Here is a 23947-nt window from a genome sequence, read left to right on the forward strand (position 1 = left end):
GAGGCAGCCTAGTCTCACCTGAGGGAAGGGTCTACAAGAGGCAGCACGGCGCGAGGATGCTGCGGGTGTGTCAACAATTATGCATCGAGGCGGCCTGACGTCGATGTTCAATGGCTCTGTACTGGCGGTGGAGGTTGGAGAAGAGGAGCTGAGGTCGGCAGATGCGACCAGGGAACGCCGACGAGCCGTGGGCCTGTGCTGAATGGCAAGGAGGCACGACCAAACAAGTCGCGGACAACATCGACGACATGCTCATACTCATGTGAATGCTCAGATCACTCAAGGCAAGGCAAACACTGCGAAAACAGCCAAGAATCGACATAGGTTCATTGAGCCTATCAATTCCTGCCTCTGCTCTTGATCTCCATGTTCAATGTGTTAGGTAAAGAACCACGACTTGCTTGGACGCCTCTCATCAACGATCTTATCGCGCTAGGAACTTTGACGTAGATTTCATTAAGAACTTGAAGACGATCACAGTCGCGTGCCGTGACTCTCCTACTCCCGACCATGTCCTGACGCTCCCGTAGCACAGGAGACCGCAGTCTCACGACCCCATGGACTCAGGCTCCACCACCCAGATCGGCAGCAACTCGCCGCCCAGCCCGATGGACGACGACGATGTGCCCGAGAGGCGCTCCAGCAGCGCCTTCTACCGCCGCCAATCCAACATGAGTGAGGCCAGCTTTCTCGAAGATGTCGAAATGGCCCAGGATGAGATCTTCTCGGGGCCCATGTCGGAGAGCGTGCCCACTGCATCTAGTTCATTCTTTCACAGGCGATCACGAGCCGACTCCACCGCAAGTTTCGCTTACTACGAGGAGGAGGATCAAGAGCTCGATGAGGAGGAGTGGCCTGAAGAGGCTATCTACGATGATCAGGATCAGCTAGACAGCCAGAGCCTGAATGGGGAGAACACCTTCATTGAGCCCGAGGTGGACGATATTGACCTGGAGCGAGGGAGCAGCGAAGATGCTTCTTTGGCATCTAGGCCCAGGCGAGGCAGTCGAAAGAGTTCTGGATACTCTAGAAGTTCGCGAAGATCAGGCTCCTCACGGCGATCGGCTGAGAGTCCCCTACTTCGACGGCATCATTCAGGCGACTCGGATGTTAGTGGGTTCCGAAGTGGTGGCCGAATGAGCCAAAAGATATACATCGTCACCGAGGACATGAATATTGTGGTTGCCGGCTTCAAGACGTCGATGGTAGGCTTTGCACTGTATGCCTGTCTTTGCGTCCTCACGGGAGGTCTTGCCTATCTGCTATTTCGATGGCTGCCCAAATGGTACGTTCAAATCGCCGGGAAGAAGACTGCGCTGTCGCACTGCGACTGGGTGGTCATCGAAAACCAGTGGGGTGAGATGGAGGTCAAAGATATCAACAGGCAGGAGTTTGGCCAGTCGCTTTCTTCCGTCTTTGGAGTCACGAAGGGCAAACTTCAGGACTATAACGAGTACGATGATCCTATCATGGACGAGCTTCGCATTCTGGACTACCGCTACATTCGCTTCTGCTACCACCCACTAAAGGACAAACTCGTTCTCGGCAATACCTGGAAAGATCCAGCATGGACGGATGTGATCGCTGCGAGAGCTGGTATCGATGGCGACGAGCAAGAGATGCGGCAACGCATTTTCGGCAAGAATTCTATCGATATCCAGCAGAAGACCACTGGCCAGCTACTCGTCGACGAGTGCTTCCATCCATTCTACGTTTTCCAGATCGCCAGCATGATTCTTTGGTCGCTGGACGAGTACTACTATTATGCAGCTTGCATCTTTGTGATCTCCGTCATCAGCATCACGACCACGCTCATCGAGACACGCCAGACTATGAAGCGGCTACGAGACATTGCTCGATTTGAGTGCGACATCCGAGTAATGAGAGGTGGATTCTGGCGTTACGTGGATTCAAGCGAGCTTGTACCTGGCGATATCTACGAAGTGACAGATCCCAACCTTGACCAGCTGCCTTGCGATAGCATCCTACTTTCTGGCGACTGCATTGTTAACGAGAGCATGCTCACCGGCGAGTCTGTTCCCGTTTCCAAGACTCCAGCTAACGATGACACTCTTGAGATGCTCAACTTGAGCGCTTCGACCATCCACGCTGACGTCGCCAGACACATGTTGTTCAGCGGTACTAAGATCATACGAGCTCGCCGACCGCAAGACGACAAGAACGACGAAGCAGCTGCTTTGGCGCTCGTTGTTAGGACCGGCTTCAATACGACCAAAGGAGCTCTTGTGCGCTCGATGCTGTTCCCTAAGCCATCTGGTTTCAAGTTCTATCGAGACTCATTCAGGTACATCTCGGTCATGGCGTGCATTGCTGCCGTTGGCTTCCTGGCATCGCTTGCCAACTTCATTCGACTCGGGCTGGCGCCACATCTGATCATCGTCCGGGCTCTCGATCTCATCACGATCGTCGTACCCCCAGCATTGCCAGCAACCCTCACAATCGGCACCAACTTCGCCTTGCAACGCCTGAAAGGAAAGCAGATCTTCTGCATCAGCCCTCAGCGTGTCAATGTTGGAGGCAAGCTGGACGTGATGTGCTTTGACAAGACAGGCACACTGACGGAAGATGGTCTAGACGTGCTTGGTGTGCGAGTTGTCTCGCGTCCCGCCAACAGATTCAGCGAAATTGTAACTGATGCCTCGAGCCTGCTTCCAGGTGCTGCGTATGAACGAGATCCTACCATCGACTACAACGCCAATAAGGCCATCCTATACACCATGGCTACTTGCCACTCACTCCGTGTGGTTGATGACGAGTTTATCGGTGATCCTCTTGATCTCAAGATGTTTGAGTTCACTGGATGGCAATACGAGGAAGGCTCAGAGATCACTGGCACTGGCGAAGAAGAGGACGACAACTCATTGACTCCCTCTGTTGCCCGACCTCCACCAGGTATGGAGTTTGACCTGGACGAAGAACAAGACTCGCCCAATAGTCGTCGAGCTATCGAGTTGGGTGTCCTGAAGTCGTTCGAGTTCGTGTCGCAACTTCGCCGTGCCAGTGTCATCGTGCGGCAGTTCGGTGATAAGAGCGGCGACGTTTTCGTCAAAGGCGCGCCAGAGGCCATGAAAGATATCTGCCGTCCTGAGAGTTTCCCCGTTGACTACGACGATCTGCTAGCCTACTACACTCACCGTGGTTTCCGTGTCATTGCATGCGCGACCAAGCACATCTTCAAGCTAAACTGGCTCAAGGTGCAGAAGATGAAGCGCGAGGAAGCAGAATCGAATCTCGAGTTCGCAGGCTTCATTGTCTTCGAGAACAAGCTCAAGGACACATCTGCCGACATCATCAACGAGCTCGAAGAGGCCAACATCAGGACTGTGATGTGCACCGGCGACAACATTCTCACGGCCATCAGTGTGGCCAGAGAGTGCGGTGTCATCGACAAGACTGCTCACTGCTTCGTGCCACATTTCGTCGAGGGTAATGCGCACACGGCACTCTCGACTTTGGCGTGGGAAAGTGTCGACAATCCTGTGTATCAGCTCGACGAGAACACGCTGAAGCCACTTCCACCCCCTGCTGAGCACGACTCGTCCTTGCCATATGATGTGTCGAATCTGCGCAATTACTCAGTCGCCGTCACTGGCGATGTCTTCCGCTGGATTGTGGACTTCGCATCTCCGAAAATCCTGCGAGAGATGCTCGTCGTTGGCCAAGTCTTTGCTCGTATGTCACCTGACGAGAAGCATGAACTGGTCGAGAAACTGCAAAGCATCGACTACTGTGCAGGCTTCTGCGGCGACGGTGCGAATGACTGTGGTGCCCTGAAAGCTGCGGACGTTGGTATCTCGCTATCCGAAGCAGAAGCATCTGTCGCAGCACCTTTCACTAGCCGAGTCTTCGACATCTCTTGTGTGCCAGAAGTCATTCGAGAAGGCCGTGCTGCTCTCGTCACCAGCTTCAGCTGCTTCAAGTACATGAGCTTGTACTCGGCGATCCAGTTCACCTCGGTCAGCTTCCTGTACGCCAAGGCTTCGAACTTGGGCGACTTCCAGTTCCTCTACATCGACCTGCTTCTCATCCTGCCTATCGCTATCTTCATGGGCTGGTCAGGGCCGTACCAGTCGCTGTCGCGGAAACGCCCAACGGCTAGTCTTGTCTCACGCAAGGTGTTGACGCCACTGCTGGGACAAATCGTCCTCTGCATACTCACACAATTCATCGCGTGGTGGTTTGTCCGAAGGCAGCCCTGGTACCAACCGCCCGTCATCGACAAGAACCACTCCAACTCGAAGAACTCCGAGAACACGGCGCTCTTCCTTGTGTCGTGCTTCCAATACATCCTCTCAGCCATCGTCCTCTCCGTTGGAAAACCTTTCCGGCAGTCAATGGCTCACAACCTGCCGTTCGTCGTTACGATGTTCGTTGCGCTCGCCATCTCGAGCTACATGCTCTTCGACCCGGCACCCTGGCTTGAAGACTTTATGGAGCTCACCTGGATGTCGGCCGACTTCCGCATCTTCATCTTGGTTCTCGCCATTGGCGCATTCTTCGTGTCGTATCTGGCGGAACGCCAAATCTTCCCACGGATGGCGAGGATCCTCGGCAAGCTGGTGCAAAAGATGAGGCGGACCGCGAAGAAGCGGAAGGAATATAAAGTCATCGCGGAGGAGATGAGGATCTAATGGTTTTAACCTCTAATCACGTCCCTTTCCGCGTAGATACCTTTATCACACGAAGCAACGATGAAATATCAAGATCAAACTACACAAAAAGCCCCCGATTCCCCTCCACCCACTCCTCCAACCCCATCGCCTTCCGCCCAGTGAACTTCTCCACATTCTCCACCCCTTGTTCAAGAAGCGGCCTCACCAGATCCTCCCTCGTCCTCGCCTTGACCATATACTGCACCACCGGAGGCGGGTACCCAGCCTTGGTCATCTCCTCCGCCGCGTCCTCCTCGCTCTGCGGCCCGACCTCCAACTCCCCCTTCCCCAACACCCTCGCAATCCTCACTGCAATCTCCTTGCAAGGTAGATTCTCCGGCCCGTACAGATACACCGCATGTTCATTCGAACCCTTGACGAGAACATTCCCGCTCACACGCCCCATGTCCCCCGGCGTAATACAGTCCATCTTGAAGTCCTGACCGAGGATTTCGAGCTTACCTGCGAGGATTCCGGATTTCCACTGTAAAGAGTTTGTCGCGAAGCCGCCGGGGCGGATGGCGCAGAAGTTTTCTTTGCCGTAGACGTCCTCGAGGGAGACTTCGATTTGCGCGTGCTGGTGGCCTATCAGTTCCGCCGGGGGGACGGAGGAGGCCGGGTCGGTGACGGTGAAGGAGGAGAGGAAGACGACGTATTCGACTCCGCCGTCCTTGAGGGCTTGGATCGTGCCTTTCATGTGATCGGTGCTGCCGCGCGCGGCGTAGATGAAGGCCCGCGTTGCGTGGCTTTGTTGCACGGCGGCGAGGACGGTGGCCGGTTGGGTTAGGTCTGCTTGGAGGCGGGTGTAGTTTCCGGATTTTTCGTCGGAGTCGTTGAGGCCTTGGATGGGTTTGGAGGGGTCGCGCATGGCGAGGTAGACTTGGGCGCCGAGGGAGTGTGCGGTGGTGGAGGCGACGCTGGCAGTGTTGCCTGTTGGGCCGAAGACGATGACTCTGGGGGTGGTTGACATGGTTGGTGAGTGGGTGTCTTTATCCTTTCTTGCTTGTGATGGCGATCTTTCTGCGAGAGGCGGTTTCTCTGAGGCGTGAGGGCATAAATGTCTGACGGGACGGGAGTTGTCGAGGTGATGTTTACAGAAGCTCTCTGCTTTCATCGTCATGAAGCGATGTCGTTGCAGTTCATGCAAGCTACTCCACTATGACGGATTTAAGGCGGGGATTGTAGCTCGTGGGCATTGGCTACATTAGGTCGTAGAATACTTGTTCGAGAGGTGTCGTGATTGTGGACGGAATGGGCAGATGGTATGTTCAGCTTTATGCGTGGGCGCTATTGGGTGTCGTGGGTTGTATTTTCTTGGCTATTGCTTGCTGATGCATGAGCATATCGTTCCGGTGTATCAATTGGTAGTAGAATGATCAATGGATTCGTGTCGTGGATGGCCACGATGCCTCCGCAGCTTCAATACGTTCCGTCTCGAAGGACACATCCAGTCCCACGATCGGTCTCCCTGGCCGACATGCTGTTCTTCCATCTCCCACGCCCTCATCATCGCCCTGCAACCCGCTCCCATGATACCTGCAGTACCCCTTGCACGTTCTCGTTGAGGAGTGCCAACTCGGAGCCTTCCTCACAAGATGCGTCTGCTTCTCTTGTGGTATCACAATCTCGAATAGGCGTTTGCTCTAGCCTGTCCAATGACCAGATCTTGGGCCACATTGCCTGCCATGGGGGCCGGAAGGACTGCTAATTTCCAATCCCGTGTCATTGCAGCCAGGGCATGTGGTACATTGCATCGAGGCTGTGAGCAACTTGCTGCTCTGTGGATCCGTTGGGAATCGACAAGAAAGTCATCCTCGTTGATCGTGGAAGACTTCTGGCCTCTTCGCAATACACAGCCTTGGTCTTTGGGCGTGCTCTCTTGCCTGCTGACCAGGGCCTGGACGAGCAGCGAGCCTCGAAGTTGTGGCCGCTATTGATGATGGCAGTGGCTTCAGTGTACGCCATGTACAGATGCAAGTGAGAACCGCCCATTTTTAGAACGGTGGCATATGGGGCTCCCCATGCCGTGACATTTCTCCAAGGCATAGAGCAAGATTCTCTCGGGGTTGAATAAGCCGCATGAGCTAGGTCCTGTTGTCAGCATATCTGCGAATTGATGTGCAGTCTGCCTGTCGTAGACTTACTCTTCTATACCTATGAGCCTAAAGGAGGCTCGCCCATGGGAACTCCGCTGAGACCGAAGTGCATTACGCACAGCCAGTCACCGTTGGCCTGTCGCTTCCATTCAAGGCAGGTGACAGACTCGCGCTCCTGCCCTTCCGGAAGACCTATGACACGGCCGACCTTCCATACGCGGGCAACTCCTGCGTCCTCGTCGACATCTGCAGAGACTTCGGTGACTAGGACATAAGCCTGTCAGCAACACGATCAAGTACGCAAGGCTGCCACAAGAGGTTCACCTTTCATGCGGAAATCGGTCTGGAAGTACTCCAGGTTCATCAGCTCCACAAATGCATCATATCCAGTGGACGAGAAGGTCGCATTTCGATGCTTCTGCATACGCTGATCCGGCGCAGTGGAGGTTGGAGAGCGCGGCGCATTTCGGAACTGACAAGATGACCCATATGTCAGTGCTTTCCGCAGAACAATCGGATGTCATCTACGCACCGTAGGACATATGAAGTTCCGCAGCGGTTTATCGAAGTCGCGACGGTCATAGGCGTCATACAGGCCCAGCGTGAGCTGCTCGAGATGCAGAGCCGTCGGAGTGTCACCTCGGCAACGCGCATCCTTCGTGTCCATTACCACATGGCCATCCTGACGAAGGGCATCAAGATCCTCTGTGCTTGCTTCACTCATCGGGCCGAGTGTCGCAGTCTCTGCTGGGTTGCCGCTGCAGCAAATGATAGCCTGCCGTGTCTGGGTTGAAGGATGCGGCGAGCAGATGGGCAAGGTCTGCGAGGAACGCCGTCCAAGACCACGGCCCCGGGCTAACTCCACTCATCGCGCATCATCAGACCAGATTTCGAGTTTGGCTAGCCGGACCGGCGCCTCCTCTTTTTGAGAACCCAGCGGAACCCTGAACCTGTCGGCCAGCCATCCTTCGGATCGGCAGTCGTAATTCAGTACGTCGAAAACGTATTACAGCCGGATTGGGTCATGACCCAAAGATGACCATTGCTCTGGTGAGAATCGAAGATGGTCGTTTGAGTTGTCCTGATGCTTTTGCTCACATCGTCTCAATATGCCTTTTGAACCGACATACGGAACGACACACAATGAAGGGTGCGATCTCAAATTTTGGCATCAAGGATCTGGTCCCCTTTTGATGCTCGTGCCTGGAGGAGGTGGCATTGGAAGGCAGTACAATCGTCTTTTCGAATACTTGGCCGACTCGTACCATGTTTGTACACTGGACCGCCGACAGAACGGAGGGAGCACAGTCGAACAAGGCAAATACACATTCCTCAACCCTGCACAACAAGCCCGCGATGTGATCGCTGTGATGAAAGCTCTCGGATGTGAGAAGATGCACTATTATGGGAACAGCGGTGGTGAGTAGAAATCGTGTTCAAGGTTCTTGCAGCCTTGCTGATCAAGTTTTTGCAGGGGGCATCATTGGCTTGACGCTCGCTGTCAATTATCCTCAATACTTGAGCCATATCATTTCACACGAGGCTCCGACGATATCTCTTTTGCCAGATGCAGTCGACTTGACGGAATGGACGTATGGAACATTGGCGCTGTATAAAGAAAAAGGCAGCGCTGCAGCTTGGAATAGCTTTGCAGGCATGTTGACGGGCTACGAAGATCTGGCTCCTGGCGAGGATCCGTCGTCTGAAGACAAGTCGAATTTCTGGCAATGGGAATACATCGTCTTCAATACTTGGTGGTACGTGACGGAGCACTTTCTGGCTTGTGACATCGCTTCTGACATTCAAAAATCTAGTCCGGATCTCCGACGAATCCGAACCAACAACGTATCCATTGCAGTCGCCGTTGGCAAGGACAGCAAAGACGCTTGGTATGCTCGAACGGTCAAGGAGCATAAGGATATCATTCAATGTCCGTACTACGTGTTTCCTGGGCCGCACACTGGCTTCTGGTACTATCCCAAAGACTTCGCGCAGTCGTTGAAGACTGTGTTCAACGATCTGGAAACTGGCAAGGCCAAAAACAATGCACATTGAAAGCGTAGATATATGTGTATCGATCTCCCACGCTCAAATGCATGAACTAAAGGATAGAAAATGTCCAAAAGTACCTTGATCTCACGTCGCCGCTAACCATTGCTCGGATTCCTCCATCAACTTCGCCGCAGCCTCGCGACCTGCTTTATCGGTGCCCGCAAGATTCTTGTTAATACTAAACCCCTGCCGACTGAGTACATAGTCCAGAAACTTATAGCTCGGTCTCGCGTCCTTCGGTAACTGTAACGTGGGTTCTTTTCCAGTAAGTGGACTTGTCGGAATGATGTAGTCGCGATCGTAGATAATCTCCACCCGAACAATGAACCATTCTCCGCATCCACCAGGTGCAGAAACCCGTTCCAGCCGCGACAAAAGACGCATTGCTGAAATGAGTTCGTACTCGACGCCGTCAAATTCAACCCGGATGTTGATGTTGCCTGTTGATACCACAAACGCTTTGTCGTTGTTGATCTGGACTTCGGCAGGCTGAATGTTATGTGATGAAGTCGTTCCGCCGTCGGCCATACCTATCGACCCTTTGACGAAGGCGTCGATGTCGCCGGTGAACCTGTTCAAGATTGTTAGCTTGATCGAAATCTGCGACAGCAATGGGTTATTACCATGAGATATTCAACCACGTCCGACTCGCATCCGGATGATAACAACCTCTGAGCTTCTGCCATTGATTGCTATCTCGATAATACCGTTCCTTGATAATCAACGATCGAATCTCACATTCGGCCAGAACACGCTCCGTCGGCGGCATGATTTTCTGGTTTGGACCACCGGAGTGAATTGGAAAGCCGGACTCCTTCTCGTCTGCAGAAAAGAAAGAAGGAGCGCTTTTGTGGCGTTACCTTTGTTCGTGAAATGCACCTGCAGCTTTGGCCTCCATCTCGGCTGAAGCCAGCCGGATCCTCTGCGTCTGTGAGCCTCCAGGATGCACTCTGTCGCTACCATCGCCTAAACCTGGGGCTGCTGTGACTCAATCCTTCATCACGTCTTGCCTCCTATCCTGCTCGTGTTGTCTGGATGCCTGGCTCTAGATGCAGTCCGGACGTCGGGAGAGCGAGGTTGTGCACACATGACACAGGTGCGATGCTTCCCACAACAAACTCGGCCGTTTTCTTGAGGTCTAGGCTATGCCCTATCCATCGCACCATCGTCCCAATAAACTTCACCTCGTCCCCACTCCCGTCTCTCATCGTTCCAACTTTCATCGCATACTAGTAAAGTAAAACAAGGCCAACTTCATCTTCGAGGAACGACAACCTCCCATCATCATCATGGACACGACGGATCAACAAGCAGACACGAAGGAGCGACCGATCCACCTCGAGCAACTGCAGTCTCAAGACGAACTGCATTTGGACATGAAGAAAGACAAGCCCATCGTGGACGACACACTGCTGAACCAGAAACGCCCTTTCACGCCGTACCTCATCGCCTTTGCCGGAGTCGTGGGCTTCGTACCATGGATGGTCAATTTCGATGGCGGCTTCTCTGGTGTCGTTCTGGCGATGCCATCTTTCAACAACGCGTTCGGCAGCGAATGCAAAGACACACCAGCCGGCAGGAGCTGCGTGCTCACAGCGACTGAGCAGTCTTTGCTTGCTATTCCATATCTCTTCCAGGCAATCGGTGGAGCTTTGGCTGGTATTCTGGGAGCGTATGTTGGTCGACGCGTGGCTATCAACATCGGGTGTCTCGTAGTGATTGTTGGCGCGGCTGTTATGATTGGGATTGATAGCTATGCTAAGTATGTTGAGATGAAAGCAAACCCTCCTGCAAGGCTGACGTTACGCAAATAGATTCCTTGTTGGCAAATGCATATCTGGAGTCGGTCTCGGCCTACTGCTTGGAGTTGGAATCGTGTACGGGACGGAGTGCATACCAGCAAGCCAGCGTGGTGCTCTTCTGAGCGTGTACAGTGAGTCTAAGGGAAAGAGCTGGACATGATGCAGACACTCCTGTCGCTAACGCTTGGTAGATGTCGCTCTCGCGATGGGCAACGTTGTCGTTGCCGCAGTCTGCGTCGGCTCGTCGAAGCTGTCTCCAAGCAATGCTCTACAATGGAAGACGCCCGTCATCTGCCAGATCCCCATTGCTGTCCTTCTCGCAGCTTTAGTCTGGTTCTTTCCTGAGTCCCCAAGGTAAGAATGATTCCAACTGGGACTCGTCGTGTGCTAACGAGGCTGTAGATGGCTCCTCGCAACCAAATCCAACCCCGAGCAGGCCAGCAAAGCCTTCGCACGCTTCTATCGTGCAGACGTGCAATCAGAAGAGGTGGATCTCCAAATGGCGCAGACTCAACTGAACCTCCAACACGACTTGGAAACCAAACGCTCCGTTTCATGGCTGCAGATTTACTCGGGCACCAACTTCAGACGAACAGTCATCTCTGGCTTCATTCTCACTGCCCTGGCCATCTGCGGGATTCAATTCGCCCTCTCTTACGCGACCGTCTTTCTACAGGATGTAGGTATTTCAAATGTCTTCGTAGTCAACCTCATCCTAGGTTGCTGCATCCTTGCTGGTACGCTTTTGACGCCCTGGTGTTTGGAGTATCTTGGATGTCGCGGCTCCTTTCTCGTCGGCTTCAGCGTCATGTCTCTATGCATGCTCATCTTCGCGGCTGTGGCATCGGGCTTGGGATCGAACTCATCAGTCTCACACACAGTCCTAGTTGTCTTTTTGTGTCTGTGGGCATTTACGTTCGGAGCTGGTATTGGCTCAGCCGTTTGGTAAGACACATTCCTCATTCAAGCACGAATGAATTGCTCTGACAGCATATGCAGGCTCGCATCAGCAGAAATGCACTCCGTCCGTCTCCGAACATACGGCCAGGCATCATCAGCAACCGTCTACCAAATCTTCGGGTTTGCCGCAACATTCTGGACACCGTACATGCTGCAACCTCAATACGGCAACTGGGGTACCAACGTGGGCTACTTCTACTTCGCTGTGAACGCCGTCAGCTTCGTCCTTACCTTCATCTTCGTGCCAGAGACGGCCAAGTTGACATTGGAACAAATCGATGAGTATTTCGCATCGGGGGTACCGGCGTGGAAGACGTCCGTAAGGAAGAACAAGAAGCTTGCGAAGGGCGAGTAGGATTGTTGCTGCTATATACTCGTTCTATCAAATTTTATCTTCCTCGCATGTTTTTCTGCGATCTTCGCAGTGTTCAACCTGGATGCATTATTTGCGAGGCTCAAAAAACCAATCTTCGCACAGACACATGGTACTCCTGTCCCACAAGTCAGTCCCACCTGCCACCATCTCGCCCAAACATCCCTTCTCGCAAGCCACCTCAAACACCGCCAGGGCTTCCTCGTGCACAATACAGCAGGATCGTTGCCCGCCATTTGGAGGGTTCACGACCACCGTTTTATACTCCGCATATCGCAGGATCCTTGGCCGTTCCATTGAGGGCCCACTTTTAGGGTTTGGCGTTTGGGGTTTGCCTTTCCGGACAGATGCAGACACTCTCCACATTTGGGCACACTTCCTGTAGGAAGCAGGTGTTGTAGTAATGCAGGCGAGATGAGAGCTGACTCTCTTCATGGCATTAGATGCGATGACTTGAAACAATAAGTAATCAAGGTGATGCCAATGGTGATTTTTGTTTCTTGAGAAGAGGAGACGAAGACTTGAAGGAGAGACGGAAGAATTGCAAACATGGCTTTTGGTCAACTCAACCTGTCCAACAATGTGGTTTTCATCACCATCGCGGTCGTATTCCTGGCCACATTAGGCTCGTTCGCTAGTATCCTCCTCTCATACGCTATCAGAAGTCGACGACGGAGCCAATTCCCACCTGGCCCTGCAGGTCTTCCGGTCATAGGAAACTTGCATCAGATTCCTCAGAAGAAAGCGTATTTCCAGTAAGTAATCCAGGCATGCTCGAGTAACCCACTGCTGACCAAATTCTTTGCAGATGGCACGAATGGAGCAAGCAATACGGCTCCATGGTCGGCCTCAAATTCGGCCCTCAAGACGTGGTAATTCTCAACAAAGCCAAACACGTCCAAGAGTATCTCCCACCACCTCTCCCCTTTCTCACCCAGTCCTAACACCCACTTCTCCAGACTCTTCGACAAACGCGGCGCCCTCTACAACGGCCGCCCGAAAAACCACATCGGCGAAGACATCATCACCCACGACAACGCGCAAATCCTGCTCGCAGACTACGGCCCCGAATGGCGAAGACTTCGAAAATCCATCCAAAGCCTGCTCAGCGTTACAGCGGTCGAATCTCTGCTGCCGATCCAAGAAGCGGAATCGACGCAGCTTCTGCTCGAAATGCTCCGTGATGCCAAGGACAGCTATCGCCATATCCGTCGATACGCCACCGCCGTGGTCCTGGCGTCCGTGTACGGCCAACGCGGCAAGACGTACGATATGCCGAAGGTGCAGGCGCTGTATCATGCGCAGGAGCAGTTTACCGCGATTCTCGAGGCGGGGGCGACGCCGCCGGTGGATATTTTTCCGATTCTGCAGAAGGTGCCGGCTTCGTGGAAGAAGTGGGCGTTGAAGATTCGGGAGGAGCAGAGGAGTTTGTATAGAGCTTTGTTGGAGGAGACGAGGGAGGGGATTCGAAGGAGGGGCGCGTTAGGGTGTTTGTTGGGGAAGTTGTTGGAGCCTGGGGCGAAGCATGGGTTGAATGATGAGCAGGTCATGTATACTGGGGGAACGCTGGTAAGTAGTGCGTGTCATGTAAGGGTTGAAGGGTTGACTGACTGAGGTGCGTGTCAAGATGGAAGCCGGCTCAGACACGACATCGTCAACGCTGCACTCCTGGTGCATCGCCATGATCGAAAACCCAGAAGTGTTGAAAGCTAGCCAGAAAGAACTCGACCAAGTCTGCGGGAACCGTATGCCATCCGCCAATGATCTCCAGAATCTTCCATATCTACGAGCAGTAATGTCCGAGACACTACGCTGGAGGCCCGTTGCCCCAGGAGGAATCCCTCACAAGCTGATGCAGGACGACGTGTACGAGGGGTATGTATTGCCGAAAGGGACCATGCTCTTCGCCAATACCTGGAGTATCCACCAAGACGAGGATGACTATGAAGACGGTGCAAAGTTCTGGCCGGAGCGTTGGGTGAAGAATCCAGCCACAGGGACTCGAGTGGAAAGCGTTGCTGAGAAGGCAGACGGTCGTCGGGCGACGTACACGTTTGGCGCTGGTAGACGTGTCTGTCCGGGCCAGAACATGGCGGAGAACTCGCTCGTAAGTCTCATGTTTTGTGGAGGAATCAAATATTGCAGGCTGACTTTCGAATAGATGCTCGTGATGGCCCGCATCGCGTGGGCGTTTGATCTCAAAGCTGAACCGGGACATACTATTGATTCGTCCATGGAGACCGGATACTCTGATGGGTTCATCTCTGGTCCATTGCCCTTCCAATTTCGGATTGAAGTCCGTTCCAAGATGCATGAAGAGGCAATCGTGGCTGCGCACGAAGAGGCCAAGCCATTCCTGGCGACCTTTGAGAGTTGATCAGGCTTGATAGGGGTAGGCGTTAGCAAGGGATGGACCTGAAAGGACGAAGGCCAGTACTGTCCGACACACTTCGTCGATTTGCTGTGGTACTGTTCAACTATGTCACAATGTCATGTCTGCATACTTACACGCAACGCCATAATGTCATGCGGGTATTATCAACATGCTTCTCATCCAAGCAGTTCGTACACTCGTGAATCCGTTCGCTACAAGTCATGCACAAGTCTGTCTCTTCTCGGCCAAGTTCCCCTCATCGTTCTTCCCCTCTCCTCTTAGCAGTGTCTTCCTCGAAAGCAGCTTCGAGATTCCTCTGGGCAGTGCCGCCAAGTGCTGTTCGCTGCCTCTTGGCTGACCCTGACCCTGAGCTAAACATATCGCTCAGCGTCGCACTGAGACTTCGGCCTCTGCCAGTGACACCGCCTTCTCGAGGACTGCCCGCTGCGGCACGCAGTTCGGCTGCTTCTTCGCTGTCGAAGTCCATCTCGCCGCTTGCGATCGAATGTCTTTTGAGACTGCTGGACCCTATAGCCGCATTTGACTGTATGTTTGTTGGTCGGAGGGTAGAGCTGGGCGTAGGCGTCTTCCTCCGCGCTCGAAGAGCACCAGCTGGCGATTTATCAATGCCTCGGCGGAGCTCATCAGCGACAATCGCGCTGAGCGAACCGCTAAGAGGTGATGTCAGAGGACCTGGCAGCAGCGAAACAGAGTGCCGACTGAGTAACTTCGGCGATGGGCCAATCGTGTTAGAGTCTAAGTGACGACGGTCAGGAGATGGAGTGTCTGTTGGTGGACCGGAAGGTGTCCTCATCAGTGGCGTCTTAGGTCGTAGAGCTGATATATTGGGGGTCGTAGGTACAACAGGCTCTGAGGTCGTGGCGTGGATGGCGGGCTTCTTGGGTGGGTCGACGTTGGCTTGTGAGTGTAGTTGGCTTGCTGTGCTAGTGTGAATCGCGCTTGCTGTACCGGGCGCTATGTCTGGTATTTGCTCTGAGAGTGGATTTGCCTCTGGTTGCGGAGGGCTTCGGGCGAGGGACGTCCTCGATGTCGAGTCCGTCAACTCGGACTGGTACCTTCGCAACGAAGGCGAGTCTTTCGAGGCAGTCGTAGCGAATGAGGACTGCCGTACTGCTGCGGCATCGTCACCATCCCGTACCTCTGTCATAGCGCCTTCTTCATCGACAAGGTTGATCGCATCCTCGTCCTCATCCTCATCGTCTTGACTAGACTCCTGCTTCCTGCCAGACGTAATGCACCAAACTCCAAAGAAGGTCAGCGCACAGCCGGAGACGAATTTGGCCGCATCTCCAGGTGCTTCTCTTTCAAAATCCCGGTACAAGACCGCACTCCCAATGATGACGGACAGAGTGAAGAGTACGAATTGCGTGGGGATGACCATGGTAGCGTTGAATCGTTGCAACGCCCTGTTCACATACTTGATCTGCATGACAGCAGTGAAGATCAAGACTGCCAGCAGCAAATATGTGATGGGGAACGTCACGACTCTCCAGATTTTGTAGGTCAGGAGGGAGGCCACACCTTTGGTAGATAGGGCCGTGTATCCGCCGAACAAACCCACCAGGCCAAGATCGATGAGGATGGTTTTGTGTCCATACTTGTTGCTCAGCACCAGTAGCACCACTATGAGGAATAACGTGATGCCCAGGTATGTTTCGAACTCCCACGTCGTTACCAGCTCCCAGATGGCATCGGGTGTGAGCTTTGGGTTGCTCGCGCTGGCGCTCAGGACGACGGTCACGCAGCCTCCGATGGCAATAATGACTCCCAGTCCGTCCCTCCACCTGAACTGCTCTCCTAGCAGTAGTGGAGCAATAATGCAGTTTGAGACCAAAGCCACGACGCCCAGTGGTGATACAATGGACGCGGGCGCAAAGCCATATGCCAGAAAATTGCCAATTTCTCCAAGGACCATGAGTGTTATTCCGAGCCACCAGATTGGCGATTTCAGATACGACTTCTCCTTCTCTTCGTCGTCTTTATCCTCCGGCCGTGCTGTGTTGTCCGATCCCGCGCCTGAACCTTTCCTCGAGTCTTCGCGTCCCATCAAAGGTTCTGTCTCGCCGGATTGTTCTGGATACCCATTAGACTCCTCCCCTTTCGCATTCTTCCTTGCCCGCTCTTCTGCGATCTGCTCTTGCTGTGTGCCATAGCTCGCGTGCCTCCTCTTTGCCGCCTTTCGCTTTTCTTGCAATCTCTGTTCCCGATCTCTGCTCAATCGCATGTGCGCATATCGCTGTGTATTCAACGCGAACGATATGAGGATATTGCCGCAGATGGCCGTAATAACGCCAATCAGGCTGGACCACCCATCTCTGCTGCCTTTCGACCCGTCCTGCGTGGACGCGGAGATGGCGGCTTCGGCGGATCTGTATGCGTTCGGAAGATACATTGTGTCTGTACAAAGAGTGCGCCGGGCGTGGGCGTTCGAGGGTAGATGCTACGGCATGCTGGGGTGTATACAGGTTAATTTCAAGCAGGCTGCAGCACTGCCGAGTTGTTGACTGAGGTTGTTGTTGTTGCTGCGGACAAAGTTGTTGGCGGTGATGACGCCCGTTGGCCAAGCCTCGGGCTTGGGAGCCCGCCTCCGAGTACCAGCCTCACATGTGAAAGACTCTTAAGCCCAAACATCGACAACACAAATACAGCTACGTCTGTCTACAGCGCTTCTACCTACTTTCAACCATGCTGGCATCTCGATATCGCTGTCTGGGGTCTGATATTGTGCCATGATGTTTGGAAGGCAGCCCCAAATGGCATGGCTCTTGCTTGGCCTCTGATGCCATCAAGGTGCCTTGGAGAAGAACATTGATATAAAAGTCGACCTCCCCCTACTCTCGATCACCCAATCCCCAGCTCTAAAGACCCTCCACTCCACAGGCCACAGGAGATCGACCGTCTGGTGCCATACTTCTATCAACATGCCACGATCCTTCTCAGCGGGCGACATAGCATACGCGCTGTCTGCTGGCCCAAGATCTCTCAGGTCGACGTTATCGTCTTGCTGAAGTCTTCCGCCGTAGCTCGCAACGTGTGATGGAAGATGGCCTTGTTCACTCTCTTATCAATGCCGCGATCTCGGTGTGAGCGGGGTGTCCTTGGCCGCCAGGTCGACATCCATCCACCTGCCGGAAGAGGAAGCTCAATCGCTCTATCGACTGAAATCGATCCACATGGCAGATCTTGTGTGTTCTTCCCAAGATGAAATGGCCCGCGCGACCTTGTACCTGCAGATGATGCAACGACATGTTGACACGCGAGGAGCATGCTACGCCGCGAGAGGAAGCTGACATGGCGAGACTTTGAACTTGTCACTATATCCCTACCTGGTAGAGACACCTCACATTTCCCAAGTTCTCGGCTGCTTGTGTTTCTAACATCCACTACCCTTCAAACATGCGCAAGTCCTTTGCAGTTCTGGCAGCTTTGCCATCCTTTCTCACCGCGCAGCGCCATTGGGGTGGCCATGGTGGAGATACTTACAACCCGTCATGGATGGGTTTGCCCGGTAGTATATATCAAGTGTCAGGACCATGGGGAGCATCGGTCGAAGCAAGCTGGCCGCCATCACCAGAGGTTGGCAGTGAAATAAAGCCGCAGCAACCGGATGCAGAACTCCAACAGATGGTTCAGCAAATCGATGAGTCGAGGATTGAAAATATCATCAAGAAGCTGGTGAGCTTTGGAACGCGCCATACTCTATCTACGCAGAACTCCACAACTCGAGGCATTGGTGCTGCAAGAGACTGGATCTACAAAGAGATGCAGACTCTGGCCAAGCCGTCGAATGGATCCATGCAGGGTTACTTCAACAGCTACATTCAAGGTGTCGATGCGGATCGAATTACTTTTCCAGTCAACATCACGAACGTGGCAGTGCAGATCAATGGCACGGACGACCCAGACCGTGTTTATGTGGTTACTGGCCACTACGATAGTCGACGCATCGACATCCTCGATTACACACGCGATGCACCTGGCGCAGATGATGATGCTACTGGAGTTGCAGTTGTCATGGAAATGGCACGTATCTGCGCAACGAAGAAGCCGAAGGCGACCATGATCTTTGCTGTAGTTGCTGGAGAGGAGCAGAGTCTGTACGGATCAGCCAACTTGGCCAAGACACTCAAGCAGGCTGGTCTGAGAGTCGAGGGCAACTGGAATAATGATATCGTCGGCACTGGGAAATCTCAGCCTTTTGCGCCTATTAACGATTACACGGTCCGCTTGTTTGGTGCGAGCATCTACTATCCCAACGCATCTTCGTACGCCTTAGGCCGAACAATCGCTCAAATCGGAGGCTGGAACGATTCGCCTGCGCAGAATCTCGGTCGATTTATCGCTGAAGTGGCGGCAGGGGCTGCAAGATATGTGGGCATGCAAGTCAAATTGATCTATCGTCCAGACCGCTTTCTCCGAGGAGGCGACCACCAATCTTTCCTCACTCAAGGCTTCCCTGCTGTTCGATTCACGGAAGCTGTCGAGAACTTCGCTCATCAACATCAAGACCCACGAGAGGAGGATGGCATCCAATACGGCGATCTTATCGAGTTTGTCGACTTCGACTATACCGCACGCGTGGCCAAGGTCAACCTCGCAAGTATGTGGTCAGCAGCTAACGCCCCTGCTATGCCGACCAACGTGACAATATCGAGGGATGTCGGCTTTCCGGCAGACAGCGAAGACACGCCGCCGGAAATCATTACAAATGACAGCAAGTTCTCGTGGAATACTGGCAACGATACTCTGGTCAGCGGGTATGAACTTGTCTGGAGACCCAGCGGAGCACTGCAGTGGACGAAAGTGCTGAACGTGGGCAACACTGGCAGCGTGACGGTACCCCTGGGCAAAGATGACTTTCAATTTGGGGTCAGAGCGGTTGGAAAAGATGGCAAAAGAAGTCCAGCTGTCTTTCCATTGCCCGCTTAAGTGCCTGTGCCAACAGGAACAACACTCTATTCCAAGAAAATGTTGCGACTTAAAATGCTTCTACCAACTCGCATCTATGACCGATTATCACGACTCTCCATGCACTTGAGAAGCTCCGCCTCCACCTGGGCTTCCGGTGACGGCATTCCAAAAGTCACCGCGAACGCGATAATTAGACCCACGACACCGAGCAAGTTGCCAATCACCGCAAAAACGGAGAGGAGAGGACTCCACGAAAGTACAATAATTGCAACCATCGCAAGCTCGAACACAGTTAAACAAGCAATGGTGATATCTGATACCGGCCATGTCAGTGTCTAGGCTGGCACTAGGGAGACAAAAACTTACATCCATGCTTCTTGTGCACCTTTCCAGTGGGGTCTTTCTCCCGCTTCATTATCAACTTCGTCTCCCTGTATAAGAACCACCCGTCCTCAGGTCCAAAGATCTTGAGATACATTTGCGGTGGGTAGACCTTGAGTTCATTTCCGGTGCCTCGCTGCCATCTCGCCGCGATAGCCTCCGCGTCCTCGTTGGAAGCGTGGCTCTGCAGTAGGCTCCTGAAGAATTCACGGACTTCGTCTGCCGTCGCTGTCGCCTCTGGGATCTTTGTGGGCTTGACGCCGACCTCGGAATAGAGCGGAAGGCTCTCTGACATTTCGAGGTCTTGTTCTTCTTGAGGGATGCCCATTTTCGTGGTTTTGAGCGTATTGCTGTTGTTGTTGTAGGGACGAGGGAGATGGGCCCGCGTTGATTAAAGATGGGTCAAGAGCACTGCCTGCGCCGCATTCCTAGCCCGCGGAATCCTTCTGTGGGTCTCTCGGACTTTTAATGCCTGAGGCACTTCTGGTGGCAAAAGTGTTCCCTGGGTGTTCATCTCAAAAACATTCATCTCTATCTCTCACAAGTGTGCTGATCAGACTAGTCAGCAAACACTGCGATTCGAGGTATGGTCACCTGCGGAACGTTGAAGAGAAAAGATTTTAACTTCGTGCGTTCTACTCTGAGCGTAACGACGATGAGAGCGCAATCGGTCAGAGGTCCCAATACGAGCCGTCGTCCTCGTGATTTTGAGTGAAGTTGCTGCAACAGGTATGGTCCTCTTTCGGATACTACGGACTTCCTACGCTGATGAATGAGGGGAATGTGTTGACTTGGATTGACTCAATCCCAAGAAACGATGCCTGACCATGCTGTCTCGAGGCCCTTGAAATCGACAGTGTTGTTGCTTAGGAGGGATATTTGTACCACATTCTTCATGGACAGAAAGCCTGGCAGTATTTCTGCTTCGATCCTTCGCAACCTCAGGCACTGGAACGCATTCACTCTGCAAGGCAAGCTCCTCACTCCAGATATTCAAGACGCGGTAGCCTGACTTCGAACGATTCTATGGCGAGATGTTTCGGTTCTGATCCGATACCTGTATCTACGTCTTTAGGGCCATCACGAACGACTGTCTTCCTGTGCATGCCACTGAGCTCAAACATCAAGATGACCCTGCAAATCGCTTTAGAAGTCAAACAACGAACTGCAGGCTTCAAGGCGTCCCAACCACCAACGAATAGGACTCTCGAGAACATGGCGGTTCCATAGAAGACGTGGTAGACTGTGAGGATCGATGTCGCCCAAGCGACGATGAAAAGAAATGTCTCATTGTTGATATGCAGCGAGGTCGTTCGCGGATGCAATTGCACAAGGCAGGAACTCGGCGGCGAGGAAGGATGTAATCTTCGAATCGGCTCGAGATCGGGTCTCCGTGCTCAGTGTAACTCTTTGCCATAAGGTAATCAATCCCAAGCCGTGTACCATGATGGCCACAAGAAACCAAACGCTCGGTGGCCACCACGTTTCGCCAAACAGGCCCACAATAGCTTTGACTGACAGCTCCCAGACAAGGACGACCAGGTTGGCGACTGCGGCAGCCGCCAAAAGATACTCGAGTCCAGAAAATACATGACCTGCGTTCCGAGACAGTCTCAGCTCGAGGGCATATACAAGGCTCTGGGCGAACGACCTCGCGCAGAGGCAAGCTTGTGCCCTGGCGAAGTGTACCTATAATAAACGTTCGATGACCCCAACGACAGGCTTACGAGTATCACAAGAAAACCTCCCTCAAGATTCTTGCGAAACGACTGCCATTGGGAGAGTTACGAGCTTGGCAAAAATCGGACTCAAGAATTGGCTTCACTTCGATTCCTTCACCGACGTCATGCCAAGATCACGATCGCCACCTTTCTTGATCCAAAACCTTATCCAGACCTACTCTTACACCAAGCCGAACGATGATACGTTCATCTTGTCTTGGCCGCACGTGTTGGACAAGTCTTGTCTCTAGACTGTCTTGCAGCGCCCAGATTCTCACTGCCAAGCTGACTTGGCCGCGAAGGGCTGCGAAGATGCGTCCGAGGAGTGATGCGCGTAATATATAGTCGATGGCCTCCCTTCAAGGCTTGACAGGTAAGGTTTCAGAAGAACAACACAATGGAGAACCCGCCACCACTTCTTCTACACAGTCTCGAGCCCGTATTAACAAACGATTTCATTCCACTGAGCGATGACGAAATCAATGCCTTTTTCGATGACCTGGATCGCGACAAGGACGGCTATGTGACTTTCGAAGAAATAGAGAAGAAGCTCCACGAAGTTCATGAGGAGCTTGCGCCGACCCTGCAACGACATCATCTCCTTCATCCGGACCGACGAGACCCTGAAAAGCATCTTGGGCATTCTGAGGCCGATGAGCATGTCTTTCTCTGCGGTTTACTCCCAGACTGCAGCGCGAAAATCAACCGCACGGACTTCGTCGAGAGCATAAGAAAACTACAGGTACCAAGTCAGAAGCAGACGGACTCGAACACTCAAGACAAGGAAGATCAAAACCAAGAGCATAGACTACCATTCCGAAGGCGATTACGAGCGTATTTGGCCGTTCATGGCCCCAACATCGCCTTTACTACATTTGTCGTTGCTTTACAACTGGGTATTGGACTCTGGCAGATGGTCATCTACATCAAGAATCCCTTAGCCAGAGCAGCGTTGGGCTGGGGGGTCATTCTCGCGAAAGCCTGCGCCGGAGTCTTCTATCCTACCCTGGTGTTTATGCTGTTGAGCATGAGTAGACATCTTGCGACTTTCCTGCGAAGAAACTATGCCTTGAGTCGATTCATTAATTGGGATTTCCACCAAAAATTCCACATCTACATGAGCATCTGCGGCCTGTTCTTTGCCAGTCTTCACGCTATTGGACATCTTACCGGATCCATGCTCTACGGATCGAGACCGTCGCATCAGGATGCCGTCGCCAGATATCTAGGTCCTAATTCTGTACCGCGGCCTTACATTGTCTATGTCAGGAGCTTGCCAGGCTGGACTGGCATCACGGCGTTAGGACTGTTCTGGATCATCAGCTTGCTCAGCATGCCATTCATCCGCAAGCGGTACTACGAGATCTTCCAGCTCGGACATCTGCTCATGTTTCCAATGATTGGTCTGCTTTGTGCACACGGTACTGCCGCTTTACTTCAGGCGCCAATGCTGGGGTACTGGCTGGCGTTTCCTGCGCTTCTGGTCATTCTTGAACGTTCGTGGAGAGTTATTCGAGGCTTTATCCGCGTGCCCGCGACAATGAAAATCATGGTCGACGACGATGTAGTGGTGCTTACTTGTAAACACCCACGTGGCAAAGACTGGAAGTACAGTGCTGGCCAATACATCTTGCTCCAGGTACCGAAGATCTCACTCTTCCAGTGGCACCCCTTTACTATCTCATCCTGCCGGGGCGATGAGCTGCAGGTGCATATCAAAGTCGATGGGGACTGGACACAGAAGTTGAGAGATAAGTTGCCGGATAATGAAAACATTCATGTGGGAGTCGATGGCCCTTTCGGAGCGCCAGCTCAGCGATTCTACGACTACGACTATTCAATCATTGTCGGAGGAGGCATCGGCATAACACCATTCTCCGCTGTTCTGACCGATCTTGAAGAGCACTACTCGCAAGAACGAGACCCATGGGAGCAGCGCAGGCGCTCGAGATCAATGTCACGACCTGGCTCCCGCTCTCGTCGAACTTCTCAAGCAACTACGCCAGTGGGCTCTCGGAACGATAGAAACGAGAAGGACACCATGCCACGGCGACCTCGTAACCCCGAGCGACGAGTCGACTTCCACTGGACTGTTCGAGAAAAGAACAATCTTCTCTGGTTTTCTGACCTGCTCAACCGAGCAATCGTTCGTGCGGAACCTCTAGCCAGGCAGAGCAAACTCGATCTGAATATCAACACCCACATCACTGCAAAGCGAAAGAACATATCCACCCACGTGTTTCGATACCTTCTCGACGGCTACCGAACTTCAGCGGCGCCGTACTCAGCATTGACTGGCCTGAAGCAAAGGAGCCACTTCGGGCGACCAGACTTCGATGCCATTCTTGAGAAGCACTTCAATGACTTGGTGGATGATGGAATTAGAGATAAGAAAGTCGGCGTGTTCTACTGCGGCGCTCCTGTTGTGGGCGAGATCTTGTCTGACAAGTGCCATGAGCTGACAGCGAAAGCAAGAGATATGGGCTTGAGAATTCGTTATGACTTCTTGATGGAGGTTTTCGGATAGTTGCATTGCATGTCGACCATGAGCGATTTTAGAATTTTACATGAGATACCATTGGG

The 23947-nt window shown here is 53.0% G+C and overlaps 11 protein-coding genes across 11 annotated transcripts; 6 read left to right on the forward strand and 5 right to left on the reverse strand.

Moving 5' to 3' along the window:
* Positions 1-557: 557 nt before the first annotated feature.
* M409DRAFT_18993 (uncharacterized protein) lies at positions 558-4652 on the forward strand (the record flags this gene model as incomplete). Its single annotated transcript, XM_033804731.1, has 1 exon — positions 558-4652. The coding sequence occupies one exon, from the start codon at positions 558-560 to the stop codon at positions 4650-4652; it is 4095 nt and encodes a 1364-aa protein (XP_033671909.1).
* Positions 4653-4731: 79 nt separating this feature from the next.
* On the reverse strand, positions 4732-5643 carry M409DRAFT_64012 (uncharacterized protein; the record flags this gene model as incomplete). The annotated part of the gene is made up of 1 exon (XM_033815878.1): positions 4732-5643. One exon carries the CDS (start codon positions 5641-5643, stop codon positions 4732-4734), a length of 912 nt encoding a protein of 303 aa, XP_033671910.1.
* Positions 5644-6827: 1184 nt separating this feature from the next.
* M409DRAFT_18995 (uncharacterized protein) lies at positions 6828-7436 on the reverse strand (the record flags this gene model as incomplete). Its single annotated transcript, XM_033804732.1, has 3 exons — positions 6828-7033; positions 7094-7241; positions 7302-7436. 3 exons carry the CDS (start codon positions 7434-7436, stop codon positions 6828-6830), a joined length of 489 nt encoding a protein of 162 aa, XP_033671911.1.
* A 442-nt stretch (positions 7437-7878) lies between these two features.
* M409DRAFT_18996 (uncharacterized protein) lies at positions 7879-8824 on the forward strand (the record flags this gene model as incomplete). The annotated part of the gene is made up of 3 exons (XM_033804733.1): positions 7879-8188; positions 8244-8526; positions 8584-8824. 3 exons carry the CDS (start codon positions 7879-7881, stop codon positions 8822-8824), a joined length of 834 nt encoding a protein of 277 aa, XP_033671912.1.
* An 81-nt stretch (positions 8825-8905) lies between these two features.
* On the reverse strand, positions 8906-9590 carry M409DRAFT_18997 (uncharacterized protein; the record flags this gene model as incomplete). Its single annotated transcript, XM_033804734.1, has 2 exons — positions 8906-9392; positions 9445-9590. The coding sequence occupies 2 exons, from the start codon at positions 9588-9590 to the stop codon at positions 8906-8908; spliced, it is 633 nt and encodes a 210-aa protein (XP_033671913.1).
* Positions 9591-10302: 712 nt separating this feature from the next.
* On the forward strand, positions 10303-11938 carry M409DRAFT_64013 (uncharacterized protein; the record flags this gene model as incomplete). The annotated part of the gene is made up of 5 exons (XM_033815879.1): positions 10303-10583; positions 10636-10754; positions 10815-10977; positions 11026-11568; positions 11623-11938. 5 exons carry the CDS (start codon positions 10303-10305, stop codon positions 11936-11938), a joined length of 1422 nt encoding a protein of 473 aa, XP_033671914.1.
* A 567-nt stretch (positions 11939-12505) lies between these two features.
* M409DRAFT_64014 (uncharacterized protein) lies at positions 12506-14333 on the forward strand (the record flags this gene model as incomplete). The annotated part of the gene is made up of 5 exons (XM_033815880.1): positions 12506-12711; positions 12765-12860; positions 12916-13525; positions 13584-14063; positions 14118-14333. 5 exons carry the CDS (start codon positions 12506-12508, stop codon positions 14331-14333), a joined length of 1608 nt encoding a protein of 535 aa, XP_033671915.1.
* Positions 14334-14586: 253 nt separating this feature from the next.
* M409DRAFT_19000 (uncharacterized protein) lies at positions 14587-16743 on the reverse strand (the record flags this gene model as incomplete). The annotated part of the gene is made up of 1 exon (XM_033804735.1): positions 14587-16743. The coding sequence occupies one exon, from the start codon at positions 16741-16743 to the stop codon at positions 14587-14589; it is 2157 nt and encodes a 718-aa protein (XP_033671916.1).
* A 1103-nt stretch (positions 16744-17846) lies between these two features.
* On the forward strand, positions 17847-19280 carry M409DRAFT_64016 (uncharacterized protein; the record flags this gene model as incomplete). Its single annotated transcript, XM_033815881.1, has 1 exon — positions 17847-19280. One exon carries the CDS (start codon positions 17847-17849, stop codon positions 19278-19280), a length of 1434 nt encoding a protein of 477 aa, XP_033671917.1.
* A 74-nt stretch (positions 19281-19354) lies between these two features.
* Positions 19355-19971, reverse strand: M409DRAFT_19002 (uncharacterized protein; the record flags this gene model as incomplete). The annotated part of the gene is made up of 2 exons (XM_033804736.1): positions 19355-19575; positions 19629-19971. The coding sequence occupies 2 exons, from the start codon at positions 19969-19971 to the stop codon at positions 19355-19357; spliced, it is 564 nt and encodes a 187-aa protein (XP_033671918.1).
* Positions 19972-21761: 1790 nt separating this feature from the next.
* On the forward strand, positions 21762-23891 carry M409DRAFT_19003 (uncharacterized protein; the record flags this gene model as incomplete). Its single annotated transcript, XM_033804737.1, has 1 exon — positions 21762-23891. One exon carries the CDS (start codon positions 21762-21764, stop codon positions 23889-23891), a length of 2130 nt encoding a protein of 709 aa, XP_033671919.1.
* Between the last annotated feature and the right edge of the window lie 56 nt (positions 23892-23947).

The sequence above is a fragment of the Zasmidium cellare genome (assembly GCF_010093935.1).
Source record: "Zasmidium cellare ATCC 36951 unplaced genomic scaffold M409scaffold_6, whole genome shotgun sequence".
Taxonomy (NCBI): Eukaryota; Fungi; Ascomycota; class Dothideomycetes; order Mycosphaerellales; family Mycosphaerellaceae; genus Zasmidium; species Zasmidium cellare.